The sequence below is a fragment of the Stegodyphus dumicola genome, chromosome 3 (assembly GCF_044657685.1).
Source record: "Stegodyphus dumicola isolate Sdum_Otavi_A_Nest chromosome 3, ASM4465768v1".
NCBI lineage: Eukaryota > Metazoa > Arthropoda > Arachnida > Araneae > Eresidae > Stegodyphus > Stegodyphus dumicola.
The window spans coordinates 225,944,489-225,972,143 of record NC_140770.1 but is presented as its reverse complement, the minus strand read 5'-3'; the positions used below and the strand labels follow the sequence as shown (position 1 = coordinate 225,972,143).

At 32.1% G+C, this 27,655-nt stretch overlaps 1 protein-coding gene across 1 annotated transcript in view; it reads right to left on the bottom strand.

Annotated features, from left to right (window-relative positions):
• The window catches only part of LOC118185948 (uncharacterized), a 151,485-nt gene that overhangs the window by 26,618 nt on the left and 97,212 nt on the right, over nt 1–27,655 (bottom strand). Inside the window, exons 11-15 of the mRNA XM_085813870.1 lie at nt 19,546–19,680; nt 18,742–18,863; nt 12,738–12,922; nt 9,471–9,514; nt 3,707–3,760 (exon numbers count right to left, since the gene is read on the bottom strand). Coding sequence (XP_085669996.1) covers nt 3,707–3,760; nt 9,471–9,514; nt 12,738–12,922; nt 18,742–18,863; nt 19,546–19,680 — 540 coding nt within the window. The remainder of the gene's footprint in view (nt 1–3,706; nt 3,761–9,470; nt 9,515–12,737; nt 12,923–18,741; nt 18,864–19,545; nt 19,681–27,655) is intronic.

The following is a 27,655-nucleotide window of genomic DNA, read 5'->3' as shown; positions in this document are numbered from 1 at the left end:
CTTTATCTGTTATTATTATTGTTTTTAATTTAGTTTAAAAATGTGCATTGCAAATAGAAACCATTACCCTTTATATAATGATATATCTGCATCTCTTGCATAAATTACCTCTATATTTTTCCCTTATTACATATTTTATCCCACACATAATTTCAAAAAAAATTCCATAGTTTGAACCTTATTCCAAATTCAAAAATAAATAAAAAGAAATATCTGAAAGCTTTCAGATCTTATATTATGCTGAAATGGGCGTTTCCTCCCCCTCTCCCCGTACACATACCTACATACATACATCTCTGTATACAGGCACATACACATTTTGAGAGCATTTGGGCTAATGTCACACTGCTAAAAATATTTAAAAACAGCATATCTTTAGAAATTTTATTGGATGAACTTTTTCTTCTAATTTATTTCTGTAATAATATACAGAAAATAATCAAATTATAGAATGCTTTACTTATTACACAGATTCCTTTACACGTACTCCCACACCACACATAAACAAGCATAACCAAGGGAGGGGAGATTCCTTCACACGTACTCCCACACCACACATAAACAAGCATAACCAAGGGAGGGGAGATTCCTTTACACGTACTCCCACACCACACATAAACAAGAACCAAAGGAGGGGGAAGATTGAAAAATGTGAGGTTGATTTTTATTATATGGTGGATGGTGTTTCAAGTAATTTAATTCTCTTTATATACTGTATTCCAAACCAATTTTATAAATCTTAATTTTCATACAATATAGAATCTGCAAGGTCTGTTAAATCGGCCAATACTCATCCTAAAGTAATTGAAAAATAATTCAGGATATTCATTTCGCAAACAAGGCAGTAAAGAAAAAACAATCTCCTTGAACTCTAAATAAATCTTTCAGATGCATTCTCACTGTTTTTTGCCTCTGCTTAATGACTGTACTTAATAGTAAAGTTTCAGCTATCAAAAAATCATCTGATTCCGACATCTTGCCGCAAACATATCGAAACACAGCAAAGAAACAGGATGACAGCTCCATTGACCAAGAAAACAATGCTGTGTTACAGCTTCATGTGATTTTTTTGTCCCAAATAATTCTTTTGGTTAAACACACTCTTCGTTAGCATACTTGTTTGGACGCTGTTTCGCTGGTAACATAAATGCGCTTTCGTCAGCTACGTTCCGAGCTCAGTCGTGTGGACGGGCCTTTATACCTCGATCGATACTACGTCTTATACATCGATACTCAGTTTTTTATTATATATGATTTTTTCTTCTTTCCTTGCAAAGCATGTGAATATTAGTTACATAATGTTCAGTGAATGCCCATGCGCTGTCATCGACAATCACAGCTGATGTTTAAACTTTCCAATTTTTGTGAACGAATTTTAAGATTATGAAATTTCTACTGTTCAATTTCCTAAAATTTGTTGGCAAGTTATAGCTCAAAAACAACATCGACATTGTTATCACATAGCATACAAGTTACAAGTGATTGCGTAAACTAAAGAACATGGAAACAGGGCACAGAGGATAATTTGTTGTATGAGGACTTAGGTGCTGATTTAGAAGAGGTTTCAAGTGACTCTTCATTTAGCTCTGGAGATAAGTGTCTGGGTTATTAGGAAGAAGATTAAAAGGTGTTCTTTCCCAGATAGATTTGGTATTTGCAGAAATTCTTACTTTGTATAACTTTATATTTAAAATATTTTAAATTCATTATAATGATCAATAATAGTTTTATCCTTCAAAAATGTGTATAAAAAAGGGGTGCATCTTATACGACAGCAAATATGGTAATAAATTCAATATCTTTCGAATGCTAATAAAAATACTTTTTAATATAAGTATGCATTTTAATTGTTCTCGTTGAAACAATCTTCTTTAATCTCAGAATAAGGATAGGGTCATATCCTATCTTATGACTATAGTTATAATATTACACATTTAAATATAATTGTGGCAACAGCTGTTTCAGATTCGCAAGTAAAAAAAATGGGGGGGGGGCTTTAGAAAAAAAAATATTCTTAAAGTGGGTGGTGGGCAAGATAAGGTTGAGAACCTATGCTTTAGATGTTTCATTTAATTTTTTTTTTTTTTTTTTAATCTCACAATGGACTATGTTACCAAGGAATGACTCAAAAATAATAATAAAATAATATTAAAATATTCTATTAAATTGTAATTCCTTTGTAGATTATTTGGAAAAAAACAACTGGAGTTTGCTTACATCTCACAATTTTGTCCAGTTCTATATAATTTATAGACTTTACCCAAAAAAATTGCGTAAAAAAATACTATTTTCTCAAACTGGGGATTTCGCACTAATTGTGACATCCAGAAATTCTTTCCAGAAAAAAAAAAAAAAAAAAAAATACTAACATGCATATGCCATAAAAAACCCCAATTAAAAAAAATGTACAAAAAAATATTCTGGACCAAGTTACATAATACATGGTTTAGAAACATGTTTTACTAATTACAGCAATGGGACAAATGTTTACAAAAATTGACTTATTATATATACATAATAAATCATAAAATGAAAATGCAATAAAAATTTATATCATACAGATATAGAAAAACTGGTATTTTGTTTTCTTTACATAATATATGACCATGAACATCAGGGATCCCAAGTTATTCTTAATTATTTTTATAACATTAACATTTTTAATTTGCACAGGTTTTTACAAACAAGATCACAGATTCTAAGTGCACAAAAGTGCATTTTAATCAATTTGAAAGCTGCACTTGATGTATTGATGCAATTTTTTTAAATATCTCACGTAAAATTGCTTAATTTAATTTTTAAAATCTCCCTCAGTCAAAAATATCCAACCTGTTCCTCGTTTTACGTTCTTTGGATTATTTTTAATTGTAACTGCTTTTTTTATATAGATAAAAAAATTTATCTATTAAATTATATAATTACTGATCTTTAAAATACATTAAATAAGTACTAGTATTTCCTTCCTTATAGTTATATGATACAACTTTATACAAATAAACAATTAACTATCAATTTTATTAATATTTTTGTAGGGTAATCAATGGAATCTTGGTTATCGTGATCCATTATTGATGCATTTTTAAATATTAATCTCCAATCAATGATTATTTGGCACACTTGAGATAATGAGTTTGACTTGCCTCATCTACACATTACCTGTTACTTCAAACACTTCATCATGAAAAATTTATATTAAACCTAAGTAGGATGGGACTTGCACTGCATTTTTCAATCATAGTTAGAGGTATCAGTGCATTAGTATCTGCCAGTTAGTTACACAGCAGCAAGGTTTCATGGCTAGGTGTGGTAGATACATAATACAGATTTTAAACTACATTATTTAACAAAGAAATAAAATTCCTCAAACAGTCCCAAAATTCAAGAAACTTTTGCCACCAATTTAAAGATTCTACACAGCAAAGATACTCCCATTAAAATGCACATAAAACTTTTAATTATTGAAAAGTTAAATATTTAGTTGAACAGAAAAATTATATAAATAAAAAAAATTGAATATTTATAATACAAAACGATTAAACAACACAGACAGTTTATTAAATTTACAAATTTAAAATAAAAGGTGAAATATTTTACAAATTAAAATTTACATCAAATTGATTTGCAAATCACAAAAAGTGCTTTCTTTAATTAAACAGCACAGGAGGAAAAAAAGCACCAATTTAGAATTTTGGGAATAAAAACTTACTTTCTCAACAGCTGCAGTTTTTTCATTTGCACTGCTTTCCTTTATATCATGTTTCTACAAAAACAAATGGCATAGAATTTATTAATAAATGAGCAAAAGAAAAAAAAACTGAAGCATATAATAATTTATAATGCTTAACCCCTTCGCGCCGACTGTCACGTATGCGTGCCAACAACGAACACACTTACCTACCGGCCGACACGCACGCGTGCCAGAGCATTTTTGCGTTTACTACCGACTGTCACGTATTTGTGCCAGTACCCTGGAACGTTTTTCAAACTATAATTTCTGCCACAAGATGGCACTGTATGTCCATATGGTTTCAGATACATGTACATTAGACCTTCTACTCGAAATGAGAGAAGCATGACTCACATACACGTGTTTTTGATTATATAAACAAATGTTTCCGAATGGCGTGATTTATGACGTCTCTTTAAATCGTACTTTATTCGCACGTGGTAGTTGTTTATTGTAAGTAGAAGTTTTATATGCGCTAAAGTGTCGAGTATTTCTGTTTACAGTTCAGTTTTTAGAAAATAATTAGATCTTGTTAGACGTGAATTCTTTCTGTTTTTACTGTTTCAATGTCGAAGCGTTGAAAATGTTTAACAGAGCATGAAATAGCAGAAATGATGCAAAATATTTCAGATATTGATTCTAAAATTCTGATATTATGATATTGATTCTGAAAGATTAACTGAAAGACATTTTTCAAAACTTTGTTCAGAAGAGACTGATAAGAAAATGAGACGACGATGCTTCGTTTGTTCACATTCCCGGAAAAATCCTCCAAAACGGCAAATGAGTTATTACGAGTTCATAACGTAGGACTGTGTGTAGATCCCTGTTTTCAAATTTTTCATACGAAAAGAGAATTTTACGTAATATATTTAGTTTTCAGATGTATAATGTTAAAAGTCATAAGATGGTGAGTAATTAAAATAAAATGTGTAAAATATGCATTTAAACAAGAAATAAGGTAATTAAAGTATATATATAAAAATATCTATAAAGCAATAAAATGTGTAAAATATGCATTTAAACAAGAAATAAGGTAATTAAAGTATATATATAAAAATATCTATAAAGCATAAGCCGTTTAAATACTCTATAGAGCATTATTAAACAATGTGTTGATACTTCGGAAATTTCATGGATTTAGGCTTAGTAGCAAAAAAGCCCCCGGCCTTGGAGAGACGCTCGCGGAAGACACTGCCGGCCTCCGCGATAAGCACGCGTTTTCGCTACCCGGCTCGAAGGGGTTAATAAAATGTACATAAGAATAATGATAATAATAAATAAATAAATATTCAAAACATTCTCTAAATAACTTTCCAATTCATACTTTTGATTTAAACAAGATATAAAAACATATTCTAAAAAAGAGTTTTATATTTATTATTATTATTATCTGCACTTCCATGGAAAGTTTATTCATTGGCTTCTTTACAGATCATCAGTACAGTTCTGTTTAGAAACAACAATAATAAAAAGAAGTATAAGAATAAAAAATATTTATGCGGTGTCTTTTCAATAGATGAAAAATACAATAATGAGCAAAACATTGCTTAAATATAAGTGCATAAATCGATGTTTATTCAAACATGCATGTGGTATGAACATCTGTAAGTCGGCTATTGTCATTTACCTTAAAACTACAAGTGGCAACAATCAAAAAGTATCCCCAAAGCTTTCCACTACTTTCTAAATGAGTCTATTGCAAAAGATAATACAATGTGAAAATTTATTCCTAAAAGCATTTTTTAAATTATCATTTATAAAAAATAATAATGCAAAGTTTGTAAGATTATTTCTAAAACAAGCAAAATATATTCTAATTTTTAAATGATGATCACTATGACAAAAATTAAGCAGAAAGGAAAAGTGTTAAAACATTTTTTAAAACTAGAAATATGTCTACATCAAAAGTAAATTTATTCCTAAACGATTTTCAATAAAAAGTTATTTGAATTAGCATTTTAATTTAAAAAAAAAAAAAAAAAAAAAAAAAAAAAAAAAAAAGCAGAAATCATTCTCATTGCAAGTTCTAACACTGAGCACATGCACCTTGATGGAGTTTGTTACAGCTTTGCCATTTCCTACATACATTGTAATTCTTGAATGTCAAAATATGCATCAAAAGATCCTTTTAAGGAGTATCACATACATGCAAAGAAAGCATAAAACTATGTATTTGGGTTTTATTGTCTTTATAGAAATCTCTCAAATAAAAAAAAAAAAAAATTATTTTTGAAACTTATTCAGTCTATATGCATATCTTTGACGTAACCATTTATAATATAATGATTAACAGCACGAATAAAAAAAACCATAGAATTAATTATTTTAGTAGTATGTATGTGCTACTAGATTCACTAGTAGCATATACCTACTACTATATACTACATACCTATATACCTACTACTAGTAGTGTAGAAGTAGGTAAAATGCTACTAGATTCACTAGTAGCATTTTAGCTCTTATCTCAGGAACACCTAATAACAATGTTTGTGAGGTAAGATCTATAACCGTTAAATAACAATTAAAAATACTAATGACTAATACATTTTAAAATCTAAATATAGTATAAATAAACAAAAAAAAAAAAATAAGTAAGGAAAGAATTATTTTACTAAGCAGAATGTAATTTGGATAGTTGTCTTTGAGGGCATATGTAGATGGGATGAGGATGAGGCTAGTAGGTCTTTACATAATAAATAAATAAGTAAAGAAAGAATTATTTTACTAAACAGAATTTGATTTGGATAGTTGTCTTTGAGGGCATATGTAGATGGGATGAGGCTAGTAGATCTTTACATAGGCGAGGGTAAATCAATGTCTTACTTGCTCGCTGAAGATTCATCAGTAAGTAAAAGGACATTTGTGATGAGAAGGCTGTATTTCTGAAGGAGGTGGAAGGAGTTCGTATGTAAGATGGGCTAGCAGTACTGATTTCTGGAGTGTGTTTCTTGAGAAAATAAACATGTACACTTGTCTAAATAGGTTTCTTTTTTCTTTTTAAGATGGCAGCACTATATGAAGTTGTAAACAGCATACTTTACATTAGCAAACCTCTCAGAATTGGGTTTCGGTTTTCTAAAAAGGTGAGGCCCTTTTCAAACTTGAAAAACACTACTGCTATTAAATTTGTATTGAACTTTTTAATTGGGGCAGACCTTTTTCTCCTCCTCTATCTGTTGCCATTTGAGATGCATCAGATCTGCTGATTGCACTAGCATTCACCCTTGACTGATAACTGTTGATTGCATCAGCACTGCACTTTTAAAATGTTTAAGCATGAAATTTTTGTTTTTAAGCAATATTCTGATTGATTGCCAAATGAGTCATACAATTCGAATGAATGATATTCATAATTTTCTCACTACTTTCATTACAGTGACTTTTGATTCAAACAAAATGGCTTGTCATTTTTATGCATTGTCATTATCAGCATTTAATTTTCTCTTTTAACCAACCATTTTTAATTTTATTTACTTTCTTTACTACTCTGAATAAATTTAATTCTTTGGGAACAGCTATGAGAAAGTCTGTAAAGTGAGAAGCATCTGTATATGAATACACAGGGTGGTCATAAAGAAACTTTGCCAGCATCTGCACTTCTAGTGTCCATTCTGAATAACCGATTGAGATGAGATTGCAAATATAGTTATTCGGAGGTACATGACTGAGATTCTATGAATGGCAACACAGGGACGGTCACAGTTATGGTTACAGAAACTCGAAAATGTCAGATGGCAACACTAACTTTTTCCGGTCTCAAAATGTTCAGTGAATGCGAAAACCCTAAACAGCGTTGGAACAGTACCGATATGTCCAAAAACAGATGTGTTATGCATACACACACACACAAAAAAAAAAAAAAAAAAAAAAAAAAAAAAAAATTCTGGAAACTGCCAAAGACACAAGATCTGGGTGCATGCAGAAAATTTGCATATGACAGCAAGATAACAATCACAGAATGCTGATAGCCAGATATTCAGCGTAAGAAACCGATAAAATGTATGCGAAATCGTCATTCAAGAACTTGCACATGGCGATGAAATGACTCTTCCTGGGAAAGTTCATGGTGAATTGATAAAACTGTATTATCAAAATGGGATGAAGGCTGTGGTAGCCTTGTGTGTGTATCGCCAAAAATCATCTCCAATGATGTGCCCCATGTACTCTGCAAGCTTTGTGTGATTTAGTGCATAAATTCAAAGATATGGGCTGCACCTGTGATAAATTGCGCACCAGATGACCAACAGTTTCTGAGGACGTCGTTAAGGAAGTGCATTACACAGTGATTGCAGGACACAAGGAAACTGCAAGAGGCACAACATATATGTTGGATATTCCGAAGGCAACGGTTCTCAAACTACTGCACTCGGTTCTTCAAATGTTTGCCTACCGGTACCAGCACATCCATATGTTGCAGCCAGGTGATTCACAACTATATCTGGACTTCGCAAATGAATTTCGAATACCATATGATGCTGATAATGACTGGCCACTTCGCATGCTATGCATGGATGAGAGGCATTTCAACTTAAATGGCAACATTAACACAAAGAATTGTGTGCACTGGACAGAAACAAATCCTCACGTTGTGGCACCCGTATCATTATTTGACGCCAAAGTGACTATGTGGTGCGGCATTACAGCAACACTTGTTCTCGAACAGTTCTTCTTTGAGGAAGCAACACCGACGAGCCGTGTAACATGCTCTGTAACAGGCTCTTGGTGTACAGGCTTGCTGCAAAATTATGTACTACTGGAATTGCATAGGTGGAACGCACTCAATGACATTTGGATGCAAGATGGTGCTCTTCCACATATACGGAGGTCAGTTAAAAGGGTCCTGGAATAACAATTTGATGATTGCATTATCTCATGCTGCTATTATTCATTTCCGTGGCCTCCGGAATCCCCTGATCTGACGCATATGGATTTCTGCTTTTGGGGATATCTCAAATCCAAAGTTTACCTGCAATCCACAACCTTTGTCAGATTTAAAGGATTCTATACGGCATGAGATTGCAAACATCCCTTATGCCGTGTTGTGTTCAGCCATATTGTCCACCGTCTCCTGCATGCAATGCATATTTGCTTGTGATGGCACCCATGTGGAAAATGTTTGATCCAAAGAAGGGTATTCTTTTGTCCAATATGTGTTCTCATCAGTGATCAATATCTTGTCTCTGTCATATGTAAAGTTTCTGCGTGCGCCCAGATCATGTTTCGTTGGCCTGGTTTTCACATGAGCTGAACATTTTTGACCGGAAAAAGTTGCTTTTGCCATCCGACATTTTCGAGATTCTGTAACTATAACCATAACCACGAGCGGCCCTGTGTTGCTATTCACAGAATCTCGAGCACATACCTCCAAATAAATATATTTGCAATCTCATCTTCATCGGTTAACCGGAACGGATGCTAGAAGTGCAGATGTTGACAAAGTTTCTTTATGACCACCCTGTACTTCAGCCCATAACTGTTATGCCATCTACAACTATTTAATATTTTAGCTTCCCCCTCCCTTTGATTATTTTTACCTTTACATCTTAGTATTCATTCTCCTTCCTAATCCTTAAAGATTTGTTTAAATGAATGGAACTACAGCACGCCTTATCTAGCAAATATTACAAATAATTCCTATAGCTTCACTTAGGAGTTATCCAAAGCATTTAAAATTCAGATATAATAAAAGGCAAAAATTATACACCACATTCAAACACAAATAATTTTATTTTATACACACCTTTAACAATTCTTCGCTGATCTTTATAGGAACTTTCCATGCAGCTACACAGAAAAAGAATTTTTACATAAAATATTTCAGATATAATGCATATCACTGAAAGCACAATATTTTCAGTATACAAATTCAAAACAATATAAAAATACACAGCCTAAACAATTTTAAAGCTTTTCTTTTATATAACTCAAATAAAAACATAAATCACCTTAAAAGCTAAATTTAAAATTGCACAAAATGGTAATTATTGAATTTAATGAAATAAATTAATTTTTATTATAATATTAAATTTATGGCAAATTATGATACTAGTAATGTAGTTTTATTTAACATTCACAGGTGACAAAATACAATTGTTTTACAATCTATTATTTGATAAATTTATAATTTATTATTTTTAAATTTTTTCCAGCAATATAGTTACAGATCTCTGGTTAATTATGTTTCTTTACATGCTTTTTACAAAATTTTGGTCTTAGTTTTTCCTTACATACATTATATAAATTTATATTATATATATTACCGTATATACCTGCATATAAGTCGAGATATTTTGGACAAAAAAAAAGACTTCAAAGTGGGGGGTCGACTTATACGTGGGGCCACAAAAAATTAAAAGAATCGGAAGTTCAAAAATTTCTTTATATAATGCAGTTGTTTTCTTCCCGCACTCAAATTGGACGACTTATTTTCGGCCCCCGAACAACTGATCAATATCGAGCAATAAAAAAGTTTCGCCAACACGCAAGAAAAGAGAAATGCAGATAGTTTTTACGTACGTATAAGTCTTTATAATAGTTATTGTTCATTCATGAAATACTTTTGTTAACAGGCATTCTTTTGTGCTTGGCTGACGGCAGTAAGCTTCGTCCGTTGATCATTTTTAAAAGAAAAACTTTACCGAAAATCGTTGTGTTTCCATCAGGTGTGCTGGTTCGTGCCCATGAAAAGGGATGGATGGATGCTGACGGAACAGTTGATAAGCTTAAAAATTTGTGGGATAAAAGACTGGGAGCAGCTTTCAAAAAACCTTCTCTTTTAGTACACGATTCTTTTCGTGGACACTTTTCTGAAGAAGTGACAAAATACCTCAAAATGACTGTGGCTGTCATTCCGGGAGGATTGACATCCGTCATTCAACCCCTAGATGTCTGCCTCAATAAGCCTTTCAAAGTAAATGTTAGAAAATATTGGGCAGAGTGGATTAGTTCCGGTCGACCAACATTTACAAAGGGGGGCAACATTAAAAAGCCCGATATTACATTAATTGCTCAGTGGGTTAAAGATGCTTGGAACGAAATACCCTCTGAAATGATTATAAAATCATTTAAAAAATGTAGTATTAGCAACGAACTAGACGGCTCAGTAGACGATGTTGTTTTTGAAAGTGAAAATGATGACAAAGGCTCTAGTAGTGATTGTAACAATACAGAGTACGAGACTGAAAATATGTATGATGACGAGCCAATGAAGACGGAAGAATTCTATGAAATGTTTGGCGAATATGACCATGAATCGGACATTGAAGGATTTTGATTTTGTTTATTTACCAAGGTATTTTTATCGTATATTTACCTTTTTTTTTCTCAGATGATTTTGAATAAATGTAGTACTTAAAAAATGTTTTTCGACGTTTCTCACTTGATTTCGGAAGTGGGGGGTTGACTTATACACGGGTTTCTTATTTTCTATGAATTTTTTACGTCGAAGTGGGGGTCGACTTATACGCGGGTATATACGGTACATATATTATATATATTCCATTATATACATTATATATATATTTTTTCTTACATACATTATATAAAAAGAGGGGTCCTTCTGATTTATTTCAATTAAAAAAATAAATTAAGCTACAGCACTTTTAAATTATAAGTACAATTATAAATTTAAGTATCATTAACTGGATTCACTTTTTTAAATTAAAGATAAAAAGAAACAGAAAATCATGAGCTGACTACAATTTAAAACCTCATAATAGAAGAAATTTTGAGGAGACTTATGATTACTTAAACTTGGCTATGACTACTTTTTGTCTGGCTGCAAAATTTAAACAAAGTTTTAAAATTCAGATTTAAAATATATATTTCTGAAAAGTGTACAGAAAAATTTTGTGATAAATTTTACTATAGGAAACAAATAAAAATGATAATGTTTTAAAGTGGAATAAGTTCAGTCCTGCCCCACAAAAACTATCAGTTGGTGTTCCCCTAAAATGCTAGCTCTTGATTAAGCCAGTTTAATTAGCTTATTACTAATTGCTAGTTTCATTGGTTATACAGGTAGCACTTAATAAGCTAAGTTTAATTAGTTTATTACTAATGATAAGCAAAACTTCCTCTTCTTTTTACTCCTAATAATAATTTCTTCTTCTTAGATGATAAAATTCTAATTACTATGTTTATTATATTTTCTCCTTGAGAAGTGATAATGGCATAAATATGCTTTTAATGAGAATTTTTTTAACTCAATTTTAACTGCTAAGATAAATTAATTTCTTGCACATTCTGTAATTCAAAATGCCTCCTATACATATAATTATCCTTGTAATTTCTGTGTTGCAAGTTTATCTGTCCTGGCATAATTTTGTCAATAAATCTGACAGTACAGAAACTGTAAACACTTAAGAAAGAAAACAAGTTAACAGCGAGATAAATAGACACTAAAATGTAAGCATTTTACTATAATTTTAACATGCTGTTATTTTTGTATATAATTGCAAATGTATTATTTTCAATAAATTAAAATACTTTTTATTTGTCCTGAATTTTGTATAGATTAATTGAAACTTAATCCTCTAGTCCAAAGTGATTATTTGAGAACACTCAGATATTAGCCCTAAAAAGTAAGTAAAAAATGTATGCTTCTATAAGTGCTAAGAAGTATACTGTCCTACAAGAAATTAGTAATCATTAGATAGTTAAATACAGAACTCGGAAGTTGTTAGTACTCATAACAATTCTGCAGCAAAGGCTTTGTTTGTATTTCTGTTTCTATTCAGTTAAAAATTTCTACACACATCAGTAATGCAATATCCCATAACATTATAATAACTTCTATACACCTAAGAAAAATTCACAGCAGATTTCATCAAAGCAGAATTTTATTTCAACAAATCAAAATTTTTAGTTTTATAAATTGCCAGTTTCACAGAAATATCTTCTTACTCAAACTTAATTTTATATTATTCAAACATATCAGACACTATATGCTAAAATCTCTTACTTTATACCTAGTTTCTTTCAAGACTAATATGAACAAAATCCTTACCCATAAGATGTGGAACTAAGGCATAATCTAACGCAAATGGATTATCCAAATCATATTGCTGATATTTGTGAGCCATTGGTAATCTCAGTGCTTCAAAATGGCCAAACATCAAATCATGGAGCCACTGTACATTAACAACCGGTATTCTCCAACTTTTTGCTCTTTGTACTTTTTTGCCTTCTTTCCTGAAATAAAATCAATCACCAAAAGATAAAGCTAATTTTTTTTTAACATTAGCATTTAAAACAATATCGCAAAAAACAGGTATTATTATTTATTTAGAGACACAATATAAAAAGAGTTCTTTAAGTTAAAAAAGGGCATGGAATACCGACAATAATTTTATAAGTAATACATAGGAACTCCATAAGTGAACCCAGCTTATAATGAATTTCTACACATATTGAATGAATTTTTTGCTCTCATCTAATTTCCTAAATACTTAATGTTATATTATACGACTGTTATGAATCTCCAAATATATGAAAATCAACCATTGTTACACTATTAAGATGGCAAAAAACATAAGTACAGTCAAAAGTCTTTAATCTGGACTCATCGGGACTTCGGCAATTCTGGATTATAGATCATCAATTTAAATCTGGTAAGATGGCATACAAAAATTATAAAATTAAAAATATGAAAACGTAATTTATGAAATAAACAGGAATCTAAAGGCTATCAAAATTTACAAAAAAAAAAAAAAAAAAAAAAAAAAAAAGCTTAATATTTTATTGTTTACTTTGTTAAACATTTCTTTCGATGCACATATGCATAAAGCATACATTACACATAGTCGAAATTAGAAAATTGCAACCAGAAAACTATTTAATGTGTATTCGTGATATTTATAATGACGAGGAATTTGATTTAAATCATATCAAAAACGGAGTACATCGAGATAAAATAACATAAATAAATAAATAAGCCAAATTAACGAATAAAATAAAAACATCTGCCCTGAAGATAAGGATAGTGCTGACAGATCAACTTCCAATTTGTTGCACGCCGACAGCAACATAATACTTTCATTTTATGATTAACAAAAATAGTCCTTTAGAGGGCATTCGAAACAAGTTAATTGATTATACATGAGTGAGTGTTTCCATGAATTAAAAAATAGGTGGTGCTTAAATGAGAACCGGTTTTCCTTTCTTGAACACTAGCTGATAAGGGACGGAAGTGCATACCTGTCTTAAGTTTGCTGAGTGTTCTCAGAAATTATCATAAAATACTTCCTGGCATTGTCACACATTATCAGTCTTTGATTGGAAAAGGGGAGTGGTCATTGTATATTGAAGAAAAAAGAAAAGAAAACATTGATTATGCCTATAATAACCATGAAGTGGTAGGCCGAGTTGATAGACAAAGGTGCAAACTGTTGGCTAGAAATGGGAATTTTGGATTTGAACAAACCACCATAAGAAAACTTTTTTATTTGCTATGTGCATGACTTGTAACATGTTGAAAATGCCTAAACGAAATTATTTGAGCCTGGGGGGGGGAAGGGGGGGATAAATTGTTGAAAGAATATGATATATTTCGTAAATGCAGCCACAAAGGAGCAATATTTAAAATGAGAATTTCCCAAACAGCATTGTGCAATTTACTTAAACAAAGAAATAAAATTGATAAAGAACTAGTAAAAAATGCAACATCTCAAGGAAGTGTAAAAGGCATGGAAAATCGAAAAATGTTGAAACCACTCTTGCAGAATGGTTTCAAACAAACAGACTAAAAAAAACATTCTTATTTCTAGAGCTCTTTTGACCATAAAAGCTGTAGAATTCACTAAAATGCTCAAAGAAAATTTTGTGCCAACTGATGGCTGGCTCACAAGATGAAAAAAAAGAACTAACATTGTTTATCGGAAACTACATGGTGAGAAGCAAACAGATCATCGTTCAGATGAGAACAATATTAACACCTTCGAGCCGGGTAGCGAAAACGCGCGCCTATCGCTGAGGCCGGCAGTGTTTTACGCGAGTGTCTCTTCAGGGCCGGGGGCTTTTTTGTTACTAAGCCTAAATCCATGAAATTTCCGAAGTATCAACGCATTGTTTAATAATGCTCTATAGAGTATTTAAACGGCTTATGCTTTATAGATATTTATATAATATATATATACTTTAATTACCTTATTTCTTGTTTAAATGCATATTTTACACATTTTATTTTAATTACTCACCATTTTATGAATTTTAACATTATACATCTGAAAACTAAATATATTACTTAAAATTCTCTTTTCGTATGAAAAATTTGAAAACAGGGATCTACACACAGTCCTACGTTACATTCCTTGCACTCATAATAACTCATTTGCCGTTTTGGAGGATTTTTCCGGGAATGTGAACAAACGAAGCACCGTCGTCTCATTTTCTTATTAGTCTCTTCTGAACAAAGTTTTGGAAAATGTCTTTCAGTTAATCTTTCAGAATCAATATCATAATATCAGAATTTCAGAATCAATATCTGAAATATTTTGCATCATTTCTGCTATTTCATGCTCTGTTAAACATTTTCGACGCTTCGACATTGCAACGGTAAAAACAAAGAATTCACGTCTAACAAGATCTAATTATTTTCTAAAAACTGAACTGCAAACCAAAATACCCAACGCTTTAGAGCAAATAAAACTTCTCTACTTACAGTAAACAACTACCACGTGCGAATAAAGTGCGATTTAAAGAGACGTCATAAATCACGCCATTCGGAAACATTTGTTTATATAATCAAAAACACGTGTATGTGAGTCATGCTTCTCTCATTTCGAGTAGAAGGTCTAATTTACATGTATCTGAAACCATATGGACATACAGTGCCATCTTGTGGCAGAAATTATAGTTTGAAAAACGTTCCAAAGTACTGGCACAAATACGTGACAGTCGGCAGAGAACGGAACAATCCTCTGGCACGCCTGCGTGTCGGCCAGTAGGTAAGTGTGTTCGTTGCTGGCACGTATACGTGACAGTCGGCGCGAAGGGGTTAAAGACATTTTACCCTAGCTTCTAAAGAACACAAGTCATCCGAAATTTTACATCACACATGAAATGACACATGACATGAATGAGACAGCATGTGAAAACACTGACTAAGATGTTACAGAAAGTGTTAAAAGAGCTGTAGAAACTAAAACTGACAGTTAAAAGGATATAGAAGGAAGTGACTATATGCTAACTTCAGTTGAATTCAGAAAAGCAGTACAAACTCTAAGAACTCTAAAATTGATAGGGGGAGATCAGAAAAGCTACCAACAGTTTTACGAGTACAACTGAAAGACTGTTGACGAATAATGTGAAACGATATGGACAGAGCAACTCTTTGTAAAAGTTTAAAATTTCATCAGGTGTGTAATTATAATTCTTTTTAGTAAAAAATATAATAATACACAAATTTCTCATTTTTTCAAAATAGTGTTAGCATTAATTTTTGACTAATAATTTAGGTAATAATTATTAGATTAATTATTAGTTACTATCTTCATAAATAAGTTTACAGTTGATACTTTAATTTGCAATGCTGAAATTGCCATTTATTATATTCAGTCACTTAAATAAACTCATATATGTTTGGAATGAATGTGATTTTAATAAGCAGCAGGTACTGTATATAGTATTGTTATAAGTATGGTATGTACACATAATTTTTTATTGCTATACTATGTTACATTTTCAATGCTGACGTTTTGCCAAGAAATTAAAAAAAAAAAAAAAAAAAAAAAACATATGTTAGTTTATCTTCTTCAAAATAACTGATTCAATAAGTCTATGTCAATATGACTAGATGATAGTCATTATACATATATTCATGAAAAGAATATGTTACATAAGATAATTAAAAAAGTAAGAAGTGGCACAAAAGTTTGAGATATACCTATTTAAAATATAATGAAATATACAAAGTAAGCAAAACAAAATATTTGGTCTACCAGAAAGTTCTGTCTGTTTCTATGACAACACTTTTGACATGTTAACACATGTTTATTTGCACATATTTGGCTCTCTATTTTTGTCACTTAATGTATACGTACTGACGTAGCAAATGAGCTAAAACAAAGTCGATTCACGTTAATCTTAAGTGTGAAGCAAAAGTGTACCCATGGCTACTGATGAAGTCCATTTACATTACCATATTTTATGCAAATTTCAACAAGGAAAAAAATGCTACAGAAAGATGTAGAAATTTGTTGAAAGTGCTTGGTGCAGGTATAGTTTCTGATAGGATATGTGAAGGATGGTTCGAAAAATTTGAAACAAGTGATTTCAACCTTTCTGATAAGCTACATTTTGGGAGATCATCTTTGATTGATGATGATGTTGTTAAGACCATATTGGAGCACGATACTTCTCTGACAACATCGGAGATCACAGAAAGGTTTAATTCAGCTAAACAAACCAGTTCAGACCATATTTGAAATATAGGATTGGTGTGGAAATATTCAAGATGGGTGCCACATGAATTAAGTCAGAAGCATTTCGATGATCAAGTCATCATTTGCACATCTCTACTTGCTTAGAACAAAATAGAGACCTTCTTGAACCAAATGATAACTGGGGATGAAAAATGCAACATCTACGAAAACATTGTAAAGAAAAGGGCATATTGTGAACCCGGAAAACCTAGCCCTTACACTTCTAAACCAACATTCAAGGACCAATACATTATGAGCTTTTAAAACCGAATGAAAAGCTCAATTCGAAGAAGTATTGTCAGCAACTGGATAATTTAAAGATAGCAGTCAAAGAAAAGAGATCGGCGATGTTCAGTATGAAGGACATCATACTGCATCATGATAATGCCAGGCCACATGCTAATTTGGGGACTCGTCAAAAAATTGCAGAACTAGGCTGGGAAATTCTGTGGCATCCACCATATTCCCCGGAATTTAGCACCCTCCGATTATCACTTATTTTTGTCCTTACAAAATTTTTTGAAGGGTAAAAAATTAAAAAATGGAGAAGATATCAAACAAGCACTAGTTCAACTTTTTACATCAAAAGATACAACATTTTTCAAAAATGGGATGTACAAATTGCCCTCATGCTGGTAAGAAGTCATTAATAATAATGGCAATTATATTATTTAATAAAGTTTACTGATTGTAAGAAAAATTTGTATTTTGTTTCATTCCAAAAGAACAGAACTTTCCAGTAAACCGAATAGTTATTTTCTTGAAAAAAATTAATTTAAACAACAATAGCCTTCAACATGGAAACACAAGTATATTTGATGCTAATATGTAATATTAAAACAGACAGTTTAACTGAATGTGTATGTATATAGCATAGTGCAACATTTGGCAGATTTTGATTGTCCAGATGAGGTGGGTGACAACTTCAAAGTGTTTCTCTTCCCCCCCCAAAAAAAATTAAATTTTTACTATTTATTTAATGTTGAAATTATTTCTGATTTTTCCCTCTTTAATATATCTTTCCTTTGAACAAACTAATAATCGCAGAATTTCATCATTTGCACCATCATATAGAGAGGGAAAATATCTTTTAAACAAGGTTCATTTTAAATCTCTAATTGTATCCTTTCAAATTTCTAATCTGTAATCTGTCCTGCATTCACAATTAGCCCCCCTTACCAAAAATTATTTGCTCAGAATTTGGACTTGACATTTATGTGCCATTTTATAAGTTCAACAGAATTTGTTATTTTAGTTGATTTTCTTAATTTTACTAATACACATTATTATTACTTTGTTTCCTGATAAAATGGCAAACATTACTAGTTTAACAATTAGTATATCACTTTAAAATCCTTACTGCAATTAATCAATAATTACCCAAAATCCTGAGATAAATGATGTTATTGTAGAAATAGATAAATATTTTCATATTTTAAAAGAGAGAGATAATTTTCCATACTCACAGCTTTCCATACACTTCATGTAAAACATTTTAAAAGAAATAGAAAATAATTTTTTAATGCAATGGAATTTTTCTCAATGTTTCTTTCACATAAGACTTATAACACAATGAAAACATAAATGTACCTTTTGCAAATAATAACTGTATTGTGTGATGTCATGTATCCTGTATATTTAGCCCCTAATATCTGGATAACATGCTTCAGTACTGTCCTTTCATCAGCTTCAAAATTTGATATAGATATTATCTGAAATCATAAAAATATTAAAATTTACTCAACATGTTATATGGCTTGAAAATGATTTTCTAATTACTCTCCAGCATCATTAATATTTAATAAATTTAGTAATGAAAATTACACTACCTTGAATTAATGTTCCATTAATACATGTACACAGAATAGCTTAAATACAGTAATTTACAAACAAAATATGAAATACATATCAGCATAGTATAACAATAAAATCAGATAATAAACAACTGGACTTCCTTACAAAAAATGACTCAAAGTTAACGTAATGAAAACTTTACAAAATTCCTGGTTAAACAACTTTTAAAATATTATTAATTTTCTAATCTATACATTCAAGAGTTCTTTATTTCTAGAATTATTAGATAAAGAGAAATAAATCATTATTGCATTACAGCTGTCAAACTGACAAAATAACAAGACTCCCTTGGGTCTGAATAAATCAAAATACTTTAAAATTCCAAAGTTGAAGCTCCAAGCAGAAGGACAGATACAGGATATTTTCAAGAGATTAATAAACACACCTCATATCAAAATGTAGAAGTTTCGCACTGCTAGAAAAAAATTTATATTTCACAGAGCACACAGGCATAAGAAATACAAAGTTTATAGGTATAAACATATATAGTTTATTCCATTTTAGCAATATACTAACCATACAGACTAATACAAAACACACCTGATTTTTGCATGGCTTCTCATCAGAAAATGGAACTGGAAGGTGATGAGCATACCAGGGATGTTTCATTTTCTTCTTAGCAAGAATATCATTCAACCAATGAGCTGTAACACAACGCTTACCTTCCCGCATAGCCTAAAGAAAGACGATAACTATATTACAAGCATATAGCAAGCCTAAATATTCAGCAAGTTTTAAAAAAAATCATAGAGAAAAACAATATAGGAATAACTGCAAAATTCTCGGTTAAAATCACATCACAATAGCAAGAAATGATATTCAATACAATGGAAAGCTTTCTAATGAAAATAATGCTAACAAAATAAGATAAATTTAGTATATTCATAATGTTAACACTTGAAATCAGGTATTATCTTCACTAAACAAACGATAAAAATTCATTTGATAAAATATAGGATAATGAATATTGCATTTGCCAATTTTAAGTTCTATACCCTTTCAGAATGAACAGGCACATTCGTACTGTACTTACATCCATGCAGAGGCTGGAAGACAGGAAATTAGTGTACCATGGACCACTAGCCTGTACAGTTGCCGATTAGAGTTCTGGAAACTTTAACTCAAACAGGCTCTATCATAGATTTTCAGCAGATATTAAGGCAGAATAATGAATATTACAGAATTATAAAAAGATGATTGGCAAATAATATAATACATATTGAGACAATGGCAAGGACAAGTATGGCTACTACTTCAAGACATTTCTAAATCCTCTGATCTTCCAGCTTTAGTGACGTCATTTGCCATCTCACTTCCCACATTTGACACCTATGGGCTACTTACCCCCTCTGGAGTTACCTAAAGAAGAAAGAAGTCTTCGCACACATTTTGCAAATGCGTGATGAAGTGAAAACTGCAATCAGCCATGAAGCATATCATTCAAAAGGCAATGTTGAGTTTTTCCACATCACCTTGAACAGCACATCCAAACAGAAGGAAGATACTAATTCAGAAGTCAAACAACAAAAATCAGCGTTAATTTACAAAATTTTCACAGGACTAGTTTCGATGGTTTTACCGAACCATCATCTTCAGCTGCAAAACCGCAAATGAACAAGATAGGAAATAATGTTTAGATAAGGTAAGAAAGCCTGGACAAGAATAAGCAAGTGGCGCCATCTGTTGGCGAAACCAGAACTAAAACATAATTTCTCTAAAAGCCGAAGGCAAATTTGGATTGGAATTAGGATCGTTAACTAGAACAGAAAGATTTTTATGAATGTGAAATGCCTCTAGAAAATCCAGTTCTCCAATGGAAGATGTTTTTTGAATAATTTTGGCAGCAGTAAAAATTGAAAGTGTGATTTTCGGACCAACAATGTTGAGCAACAGAAGACTTCTGTGTTTCCTTTTTTCTAACATATGCCTCATGTTCTTTGACGCGAAATTTTAAGGCTCTCTTAGTTTGGCCAATGTAAATTAAACCGCACTGGCAAGGAATCCTATAAATACCCCAGGAATTCATATCCGGAATGGGGTCCTTGAGTATAGAAGTTGGAATTTTATTGATGGGAGAGTAAACAACCCGAAAGTTAAATTTCTGCAAAATATGTGCAACTTTATAGCTAATTGATGGAAAGAAGGGAATGACAACAGAATTTTTATAATCTCCTAAAATAAGAGTGTGGCTTTTAGTGTGTTGAGATGAGAATTTTTTAACTGCTTGATTAATAATGTTGGGTGAAAAGCCCCTGTCAATAGCTATTGCTTTTAAATAATTTAGTTCTTCATCAAGGGCTAGTTTGGAGGAGCAAACTTGAAGAGCACGGAAAACATAGGAATAAAATGAAGCTAACTTTTGTTTAGTCGGATGACATGATTTAAAGTGTGGTGGAAGGCAAACCGATGAAGGTTTACGGTAAACTGTAGTACTGAAGTTGGATGTGTTACGTGTGACCAGAATGTCGAGAAACGGAAGAGAATTGCAAGTCTCAAGTTCAAAAGTGAACTGAATAGCAGGATCAATAGAATTCATTGTTGAAAGAACTCTATTTAAATCATCTTTATTACCTTCAAACAGGGTAAAAGTATCGTCTACGTAGCGGAACCATGCCGGGAAGTTTAAAGTTTCACACAATTTTGATTCATAATAATGCATGTAGATATCAGCCAGGATGGGACTGAGGGGGCTTCCCATGGCTAATCCCTCAGTTTGCTTGTAATATTTATTTTGGAAAACAAAATGTGTTTGTTTCAAACAGAGTTGAGTGAGAGAAATTAGCTCATCAATTTCGATGCAAGAGAAATGAAATTCGCGAAGTCTGGTTTCTAGACATCTTAATGCACCCTCCACTGGGACATTGGTGAATAATGATTTTACATCAAAAGAAACCATGAGTAAATTACGAGGAGAAATGTTTTTAACCTTTTTCACAAACTTTATTGAATTTTTTATGGTGTAAATGTTATTGTCTAATAGAGTGGAAAATCTAGAAACTAAATATTTAGCTAATGGATACGAGGCAGTACCCAAATTTGATACAATAGGGCGGAAAGGAATACCACTTTTATGAATTTTGGGAAGAGCATATAATCTGGCACAATTCGCAACAGATAAGCGAATGTTTTAAGTTGCTTGAAATGATTTGCGAAGATTTGATCGCAGTTTTTATTTTGGATAAGTCCGAAGGTGAAGGATCTTTAGGGATCGGATTATATGGTCCTTCGTTTAAGAGTTTAGTGACACCATCGATGTAAGTGTTCTTATCCATGACGACTATCTGGCCACCTTTGTCGGCCTTTGAAACGACAATATCCGGGTTAGAATGAATCTCGCGCATTGTAGCTCTTTCTCTCGCAGTTAGATTTGGTTTCAAAGGTTTATTATTGAATTTCACATTATGAGCGATAAGATGCCTAATCATTTCTTTCTGTGAATCTGAAACTTTACTGAACTTGAAAGCTTTTTCGATAGGAGCCAAAATCTTTGGAATCGAGGGTTTACAGGTTTGTGAGAAGTTAAAATTATATTTTAGAATTCTCTCTTGTTCTTCTGAAAGACTAACATTAGAAATATTAACTATTGGCTTGATGTTTACAATGGGAAGATTTTTTGAACTACTTGAACTGGAAGACTGTAAAAGAAGTTTTTCGAATTTAACTGCAAGGGTGTTTTTATGACGGTTAACTGCATTCTCCGTTCTAGACCAAGACTTTTGTTCAAGGGCAGTGAATTTTGGATATGTTTTAGCGAGTTCCAGATGAAGCTTATAGAGTTCATGTTCAATTTTGGACAATTGTTGACGTGTATCCCTTATCACGGACCGAAGTAAGGCAAGTTTGCAATTTAACAGAATTCTTGAAACGCGACTCGAAGGTTTTTGATTAGATTTGATTTGAATAAAATTGGGGATCAATTTTTTACATTTACATTTAAGTAAAAAGTCAAGATGATTCAGGAATTTTTGCCGTTTCAGGCGTAATTTAGTGAAACGATTAACGGATGAAGGCATGATAAACAATGCAGAAAATCAAACTAAATTAACTGAGCAATAATAAAGTACACACAAAATAGCAGAAAAATCCCTCACTGAAATGAATAGAAAAACAAAATGTTTGTAAGCAAAATGCATGAAATCAGACAAGCAAAGCACAATATCCAAATGTACAAAACATAAACATAACTTGAAAATTGCAAAAATGTACTCACCGAAACTCCTACAATCACAAAATGGCGGCCACACCACGTGCAAAAAAGAAAGCAAAATGTAAGCCTGTTTGGGGCTTCTATAATTAAGACACAATAACACGCCGAATAAATACTAATTCAGAAGTCAAACAACAAAAATCAGCGTTAATTTACAAAATTTTCACAAGTCCTGTGAAAATTTTGTAAATTAACGCTGATTTTTGTTGTTTGACTTCTGAATTAGTATTTATTCGGCGTGTTATTGTGTCTTAATTATAGAAGGAAGATATTTGGAGGATAAGAATAAACTCCTGATTCTATAAAGTAGCATTTCTTAATTGTTTTTAGAAGTGGAACCCTTTTTTAATGTCCATTTTTATCATGCAGCCCCATGTTTGCTTTAACTCATTAGCCGCTGGTGTTGCATTGACGCAACGGTCAAAATAAATGCGTATATAAATATAACTACCTAAGATATTTTATACCAGCAGATGATTTCGTGTAGAAATATTATGAAGATTATTTCTGTAAAAAAATATTTGCCTTCAACAATCATTTTGTTTATAATAATTAATCTCATACTTTAAGCAAAATTTAAGCAAAATTTTCGACCGCGTATTTTTGCTGAAAATATTTAACGAAAGAATCGCCGTCTTTATGAGTGATCTATTTTTAGTAAAGGTCACCGTTTATCAGAACATTAAATCAGTCAGATGTTTATATTTGTGTTGGGAAGGAAGGGAAAACAGGTGTTGCATTGATGCAACGTCAGCAGGAAACAGGTAGTCAATCTCCTTTTTCACTCATTGCTTTCGATGTTCTGGTTGTTTAAAAATGCCTAGAACGAGGTATCTTACATTAGAAGAAGCCCTTCAAAGATTTTTTGATGAAGAAACAGATGATGATAATGTTAATAATGACCAGAATGAAACTGATATTGTTGTTGTTCCCCCAGAAATTGCAGAGGCTAGTGACGAAGAAGATAGGAATGGCAATGTTTTAAATAATGATAATGATATTTTACCAAATGATACTGTTGGGGAAGTTGAAATTCATGTAAGAAGTAAGTTTCAGCCTTCTAAAAGCAGTTATAGTCATACTAAAATGTTTAAAAAGCAGGAGACTGAAATCTTGAAGGTGAATAAAAAAGGAACTGTTAGTTATGTCTCAGGAAGAACATGAAGAAAGAGATAGAAGAGAAATGATAAAAGACAAAACACAAGGTAAAACTAGTGCTCACATTTACGATTTTGTTTTTGGTTTAGACATTTGCTCTCTTCTCGTTGAACACAGAAATATATACGCTCAGAGAAAAAAAAAAAAAAAAAAAAAGGAAGCCCAGAAATTATTGCATCTAAAGCATATATGAGAAGATTTATTGGAATATTATTGCTTACAGGATATCATTCTTCACCAAGGGAAAATGTATTGGTCTTTTGATAAGGACATTTCTGTTCCTGTTGTACGAGAATAGATATCACATTTGCAGTACAGGAATATGAAGCAGAATTTGCATTTGACAATAGTCAAATTGATAATACTGATAAATTATATGAGGTGAGACTGTATCTAAACTTACTAAATATCACCACTTTTTACTACTGGAAATGTAAAGTCTCTTCTAGATTTCAGACGTGAGAATGCATTATTCCTTTTGCAAACTCCTATTGAAAGTGTAGAATTAGCCAGAAATAGATCAGCAACAGGAAGACCTAGTAAATTCAGCATTCAAAAACCACTGCATGGAGATGGTAGACATTTTATCGGAAAGTCTGTTGATAACAAAAGACTTTGTTGTAAAGAGTACCATAGCCAGACTGTTTATAGTTGCAAAGTATGTAATGTAGCTTTACATCATGATTATAATCAAGCTTTTCATGCTTGAATCTTTCAAATGAAATAATCTGTATTTCTAAAAGAAATAAAATGTATATTTTAATATTAAATTAATTACAAGTAAAGTGATTTGCAGATTTATAAAACGTCATACAGCTAAAAAGTAATCCTGCGCTCCACTCAAAAGAAACATCACACGAGTACAATCCTACTCACTAAACATCCATAGTCTTATTCCGCAGATGTTGCACGAACGCAACACTCGCTCTTTCCACAGGTAAGAGCATTTTTTTTTTTTAAATTTTCAATGTAAATTTATGTTATAAATGCTTACTTTAATATTTATTATTATTTTCATGAGAAAAGAAACATTCCTTGTAGTTTTGGCGGTTAATGGGTTAATACTATGGTTTTAAAACAGCATTCTGTAAATGGATTATTTGCAACAAAAATGACAATTATTTCAAATAATATTTATTTCCTTCAAAAAATAATTTCAAAATTAAACCATAAGTTCTTAAAATAATGTATTTAAACAGGACTTTAAAAGATACATTTTAATGAGATGAGTGGTACTACTTTTTATTATAACAGATATATTTAATATTAAGTTTAGGGATGAAAGTTGAATTCTCATGTAATGTTTAACCGGTTCAGTACAGACGTGTCATTTGTGCATCAGCAGCGAACATTACCTCACGGCCGGGTGTGTCATATTTTAATCGCCATTTAATTCACTCTACCGAACGAGCATACCAGATTTGATTTTTTAGATAGAACGTTTAATTAATATCTTTTGTTGCCGCTCCTTTCAAGATAATAATAAATATCAACAATGTGTTCATCCACATTTAATGGTAAAGAAGCTGCTCCTTTTCAGCTGCTAAATTTAAGAGGTGACAGGTGCACCTCATAATCTGCAAATCTGAATTTCCTTTCTTAAGATGCCTGCAACACCAGTCTTCAAGCCTACCATTACTGGTGCATTATCGGCACCAAGCGCTAAGCAATTATCCAGAGGGACTGCATTTTATTTTAAAGTTTTAATAATTAGCTGTGCTATATTAAAGCCTGTCGAATGTCCTTCTAAAGTGGGGTCAGAAAGTAAACTGCACTCAATTTCTGAAGACTCTGGATTAAAAAAAGAAACAACAATTGGATACAGTTTTGAATTGGTATTATTGCTTCCATCCGTAGAGAGGCAGAACGGAGCTCTTTTAATGCAATCAATAACTGAAGATTTATTTTTCAAACCCATTTCTTTAACAATTGCACCTGTTTTGGTCCTTGCACTTGAGTATTTCTTAGCGATTTCACTATCGGGAAACATTTTTCTAAATAAAGCTGCAGCGTGATCCGATGCATTCAGTGGCAGGTTGTGCTCCAGTAAAAAGGCAGAGAACAGACATTCTGCATTAATCACTTTTTGGTCTTTTGTTTCCGAAGAAAAATTTAATTTTTCATTTTTTCAAAACAACTCATGTTGTCCTTGTGTTTTTGTGTACGCACATGTTTGAGAACATCTGCCCTTCCACCAAGCGAAATCGAAAAATCGCAACGACAGGCGGTACACATCGCAAATTTATTACATTTCCTTGAAGAAATAATGGAAGGAAAGTCAACTGTGTACGATTTTTGAAACGTGCACGAGTATTTCACCTTTCTCGCAGACATATCAAAAGACGATAATTTCTAAAACTATTTCCTAAAGGCACGTGTACTCACACAACTCAGGACATTGCTTTGTGCTCATTGGCTAATATATGCCAGATGACACGCAGTGGAGCTCGATGCCCATTGGACAACTGGAGAACGACGTTGCTGGATACGTATGCTGTCAATCACAAAGCAGAAATTCTCATCTGATTCGCAAGGTTTCATTTTAGATATAATCTAGAGAAAATTCAGTTGCTTTCAGACATCCAAAATCACTTTTTTTTTTGTTCATATAACGAAGTATTAAGCCAAGTTCCATAAAAATCGTGAGAAATATTAAGAATAAGAAAAAGTCGGGAGAAATATATTGTAAATCGGGTTGGCGGGAGAGCGGTCGAAAATCGGGAGTCTCCCGCCTAAATCGGGAGAGTTGGCAACTCTGGGAATGTTTTCATAGCACAGTCTACTCTTCATTTTGAATGGCACTATGGACCATTTTAAGTATGCATTTCCTGCAAACCAAATATACTTATAGATGCAGATCCCCCCTCCAAGGTATGATGGCATCTTTCAGGAAGACATTGCAACAAGTCACACACATTAGGAAAGTACATGAGTGGTTGAAAGTGCATGTGGAAGACTTAACTGCACTTTACCAACTTCCAAATATAACAGGCTTAAATACAAATCAATAACGTACAGGACCACCTCTATCAGTTGTTTGCTCTATGAATCCTCTACCATGACTCCTCTGACAGCTATCAACTGCACGGCCATCAGCAAAATTCAATATCTCTGTGAACATTTTCCAGCACCTTACTCAATCTCTCCTAGCCTGCCACACTATACATGGTAATTATTCTGGATTCAATTGATTACACTAAAGTGATGACTGTGTATATATCAGAAAGAAAAAACTCTAATTCATAATAGCCTCTAAAGTCTTTTTAATGTGATGATAGTTTCTTT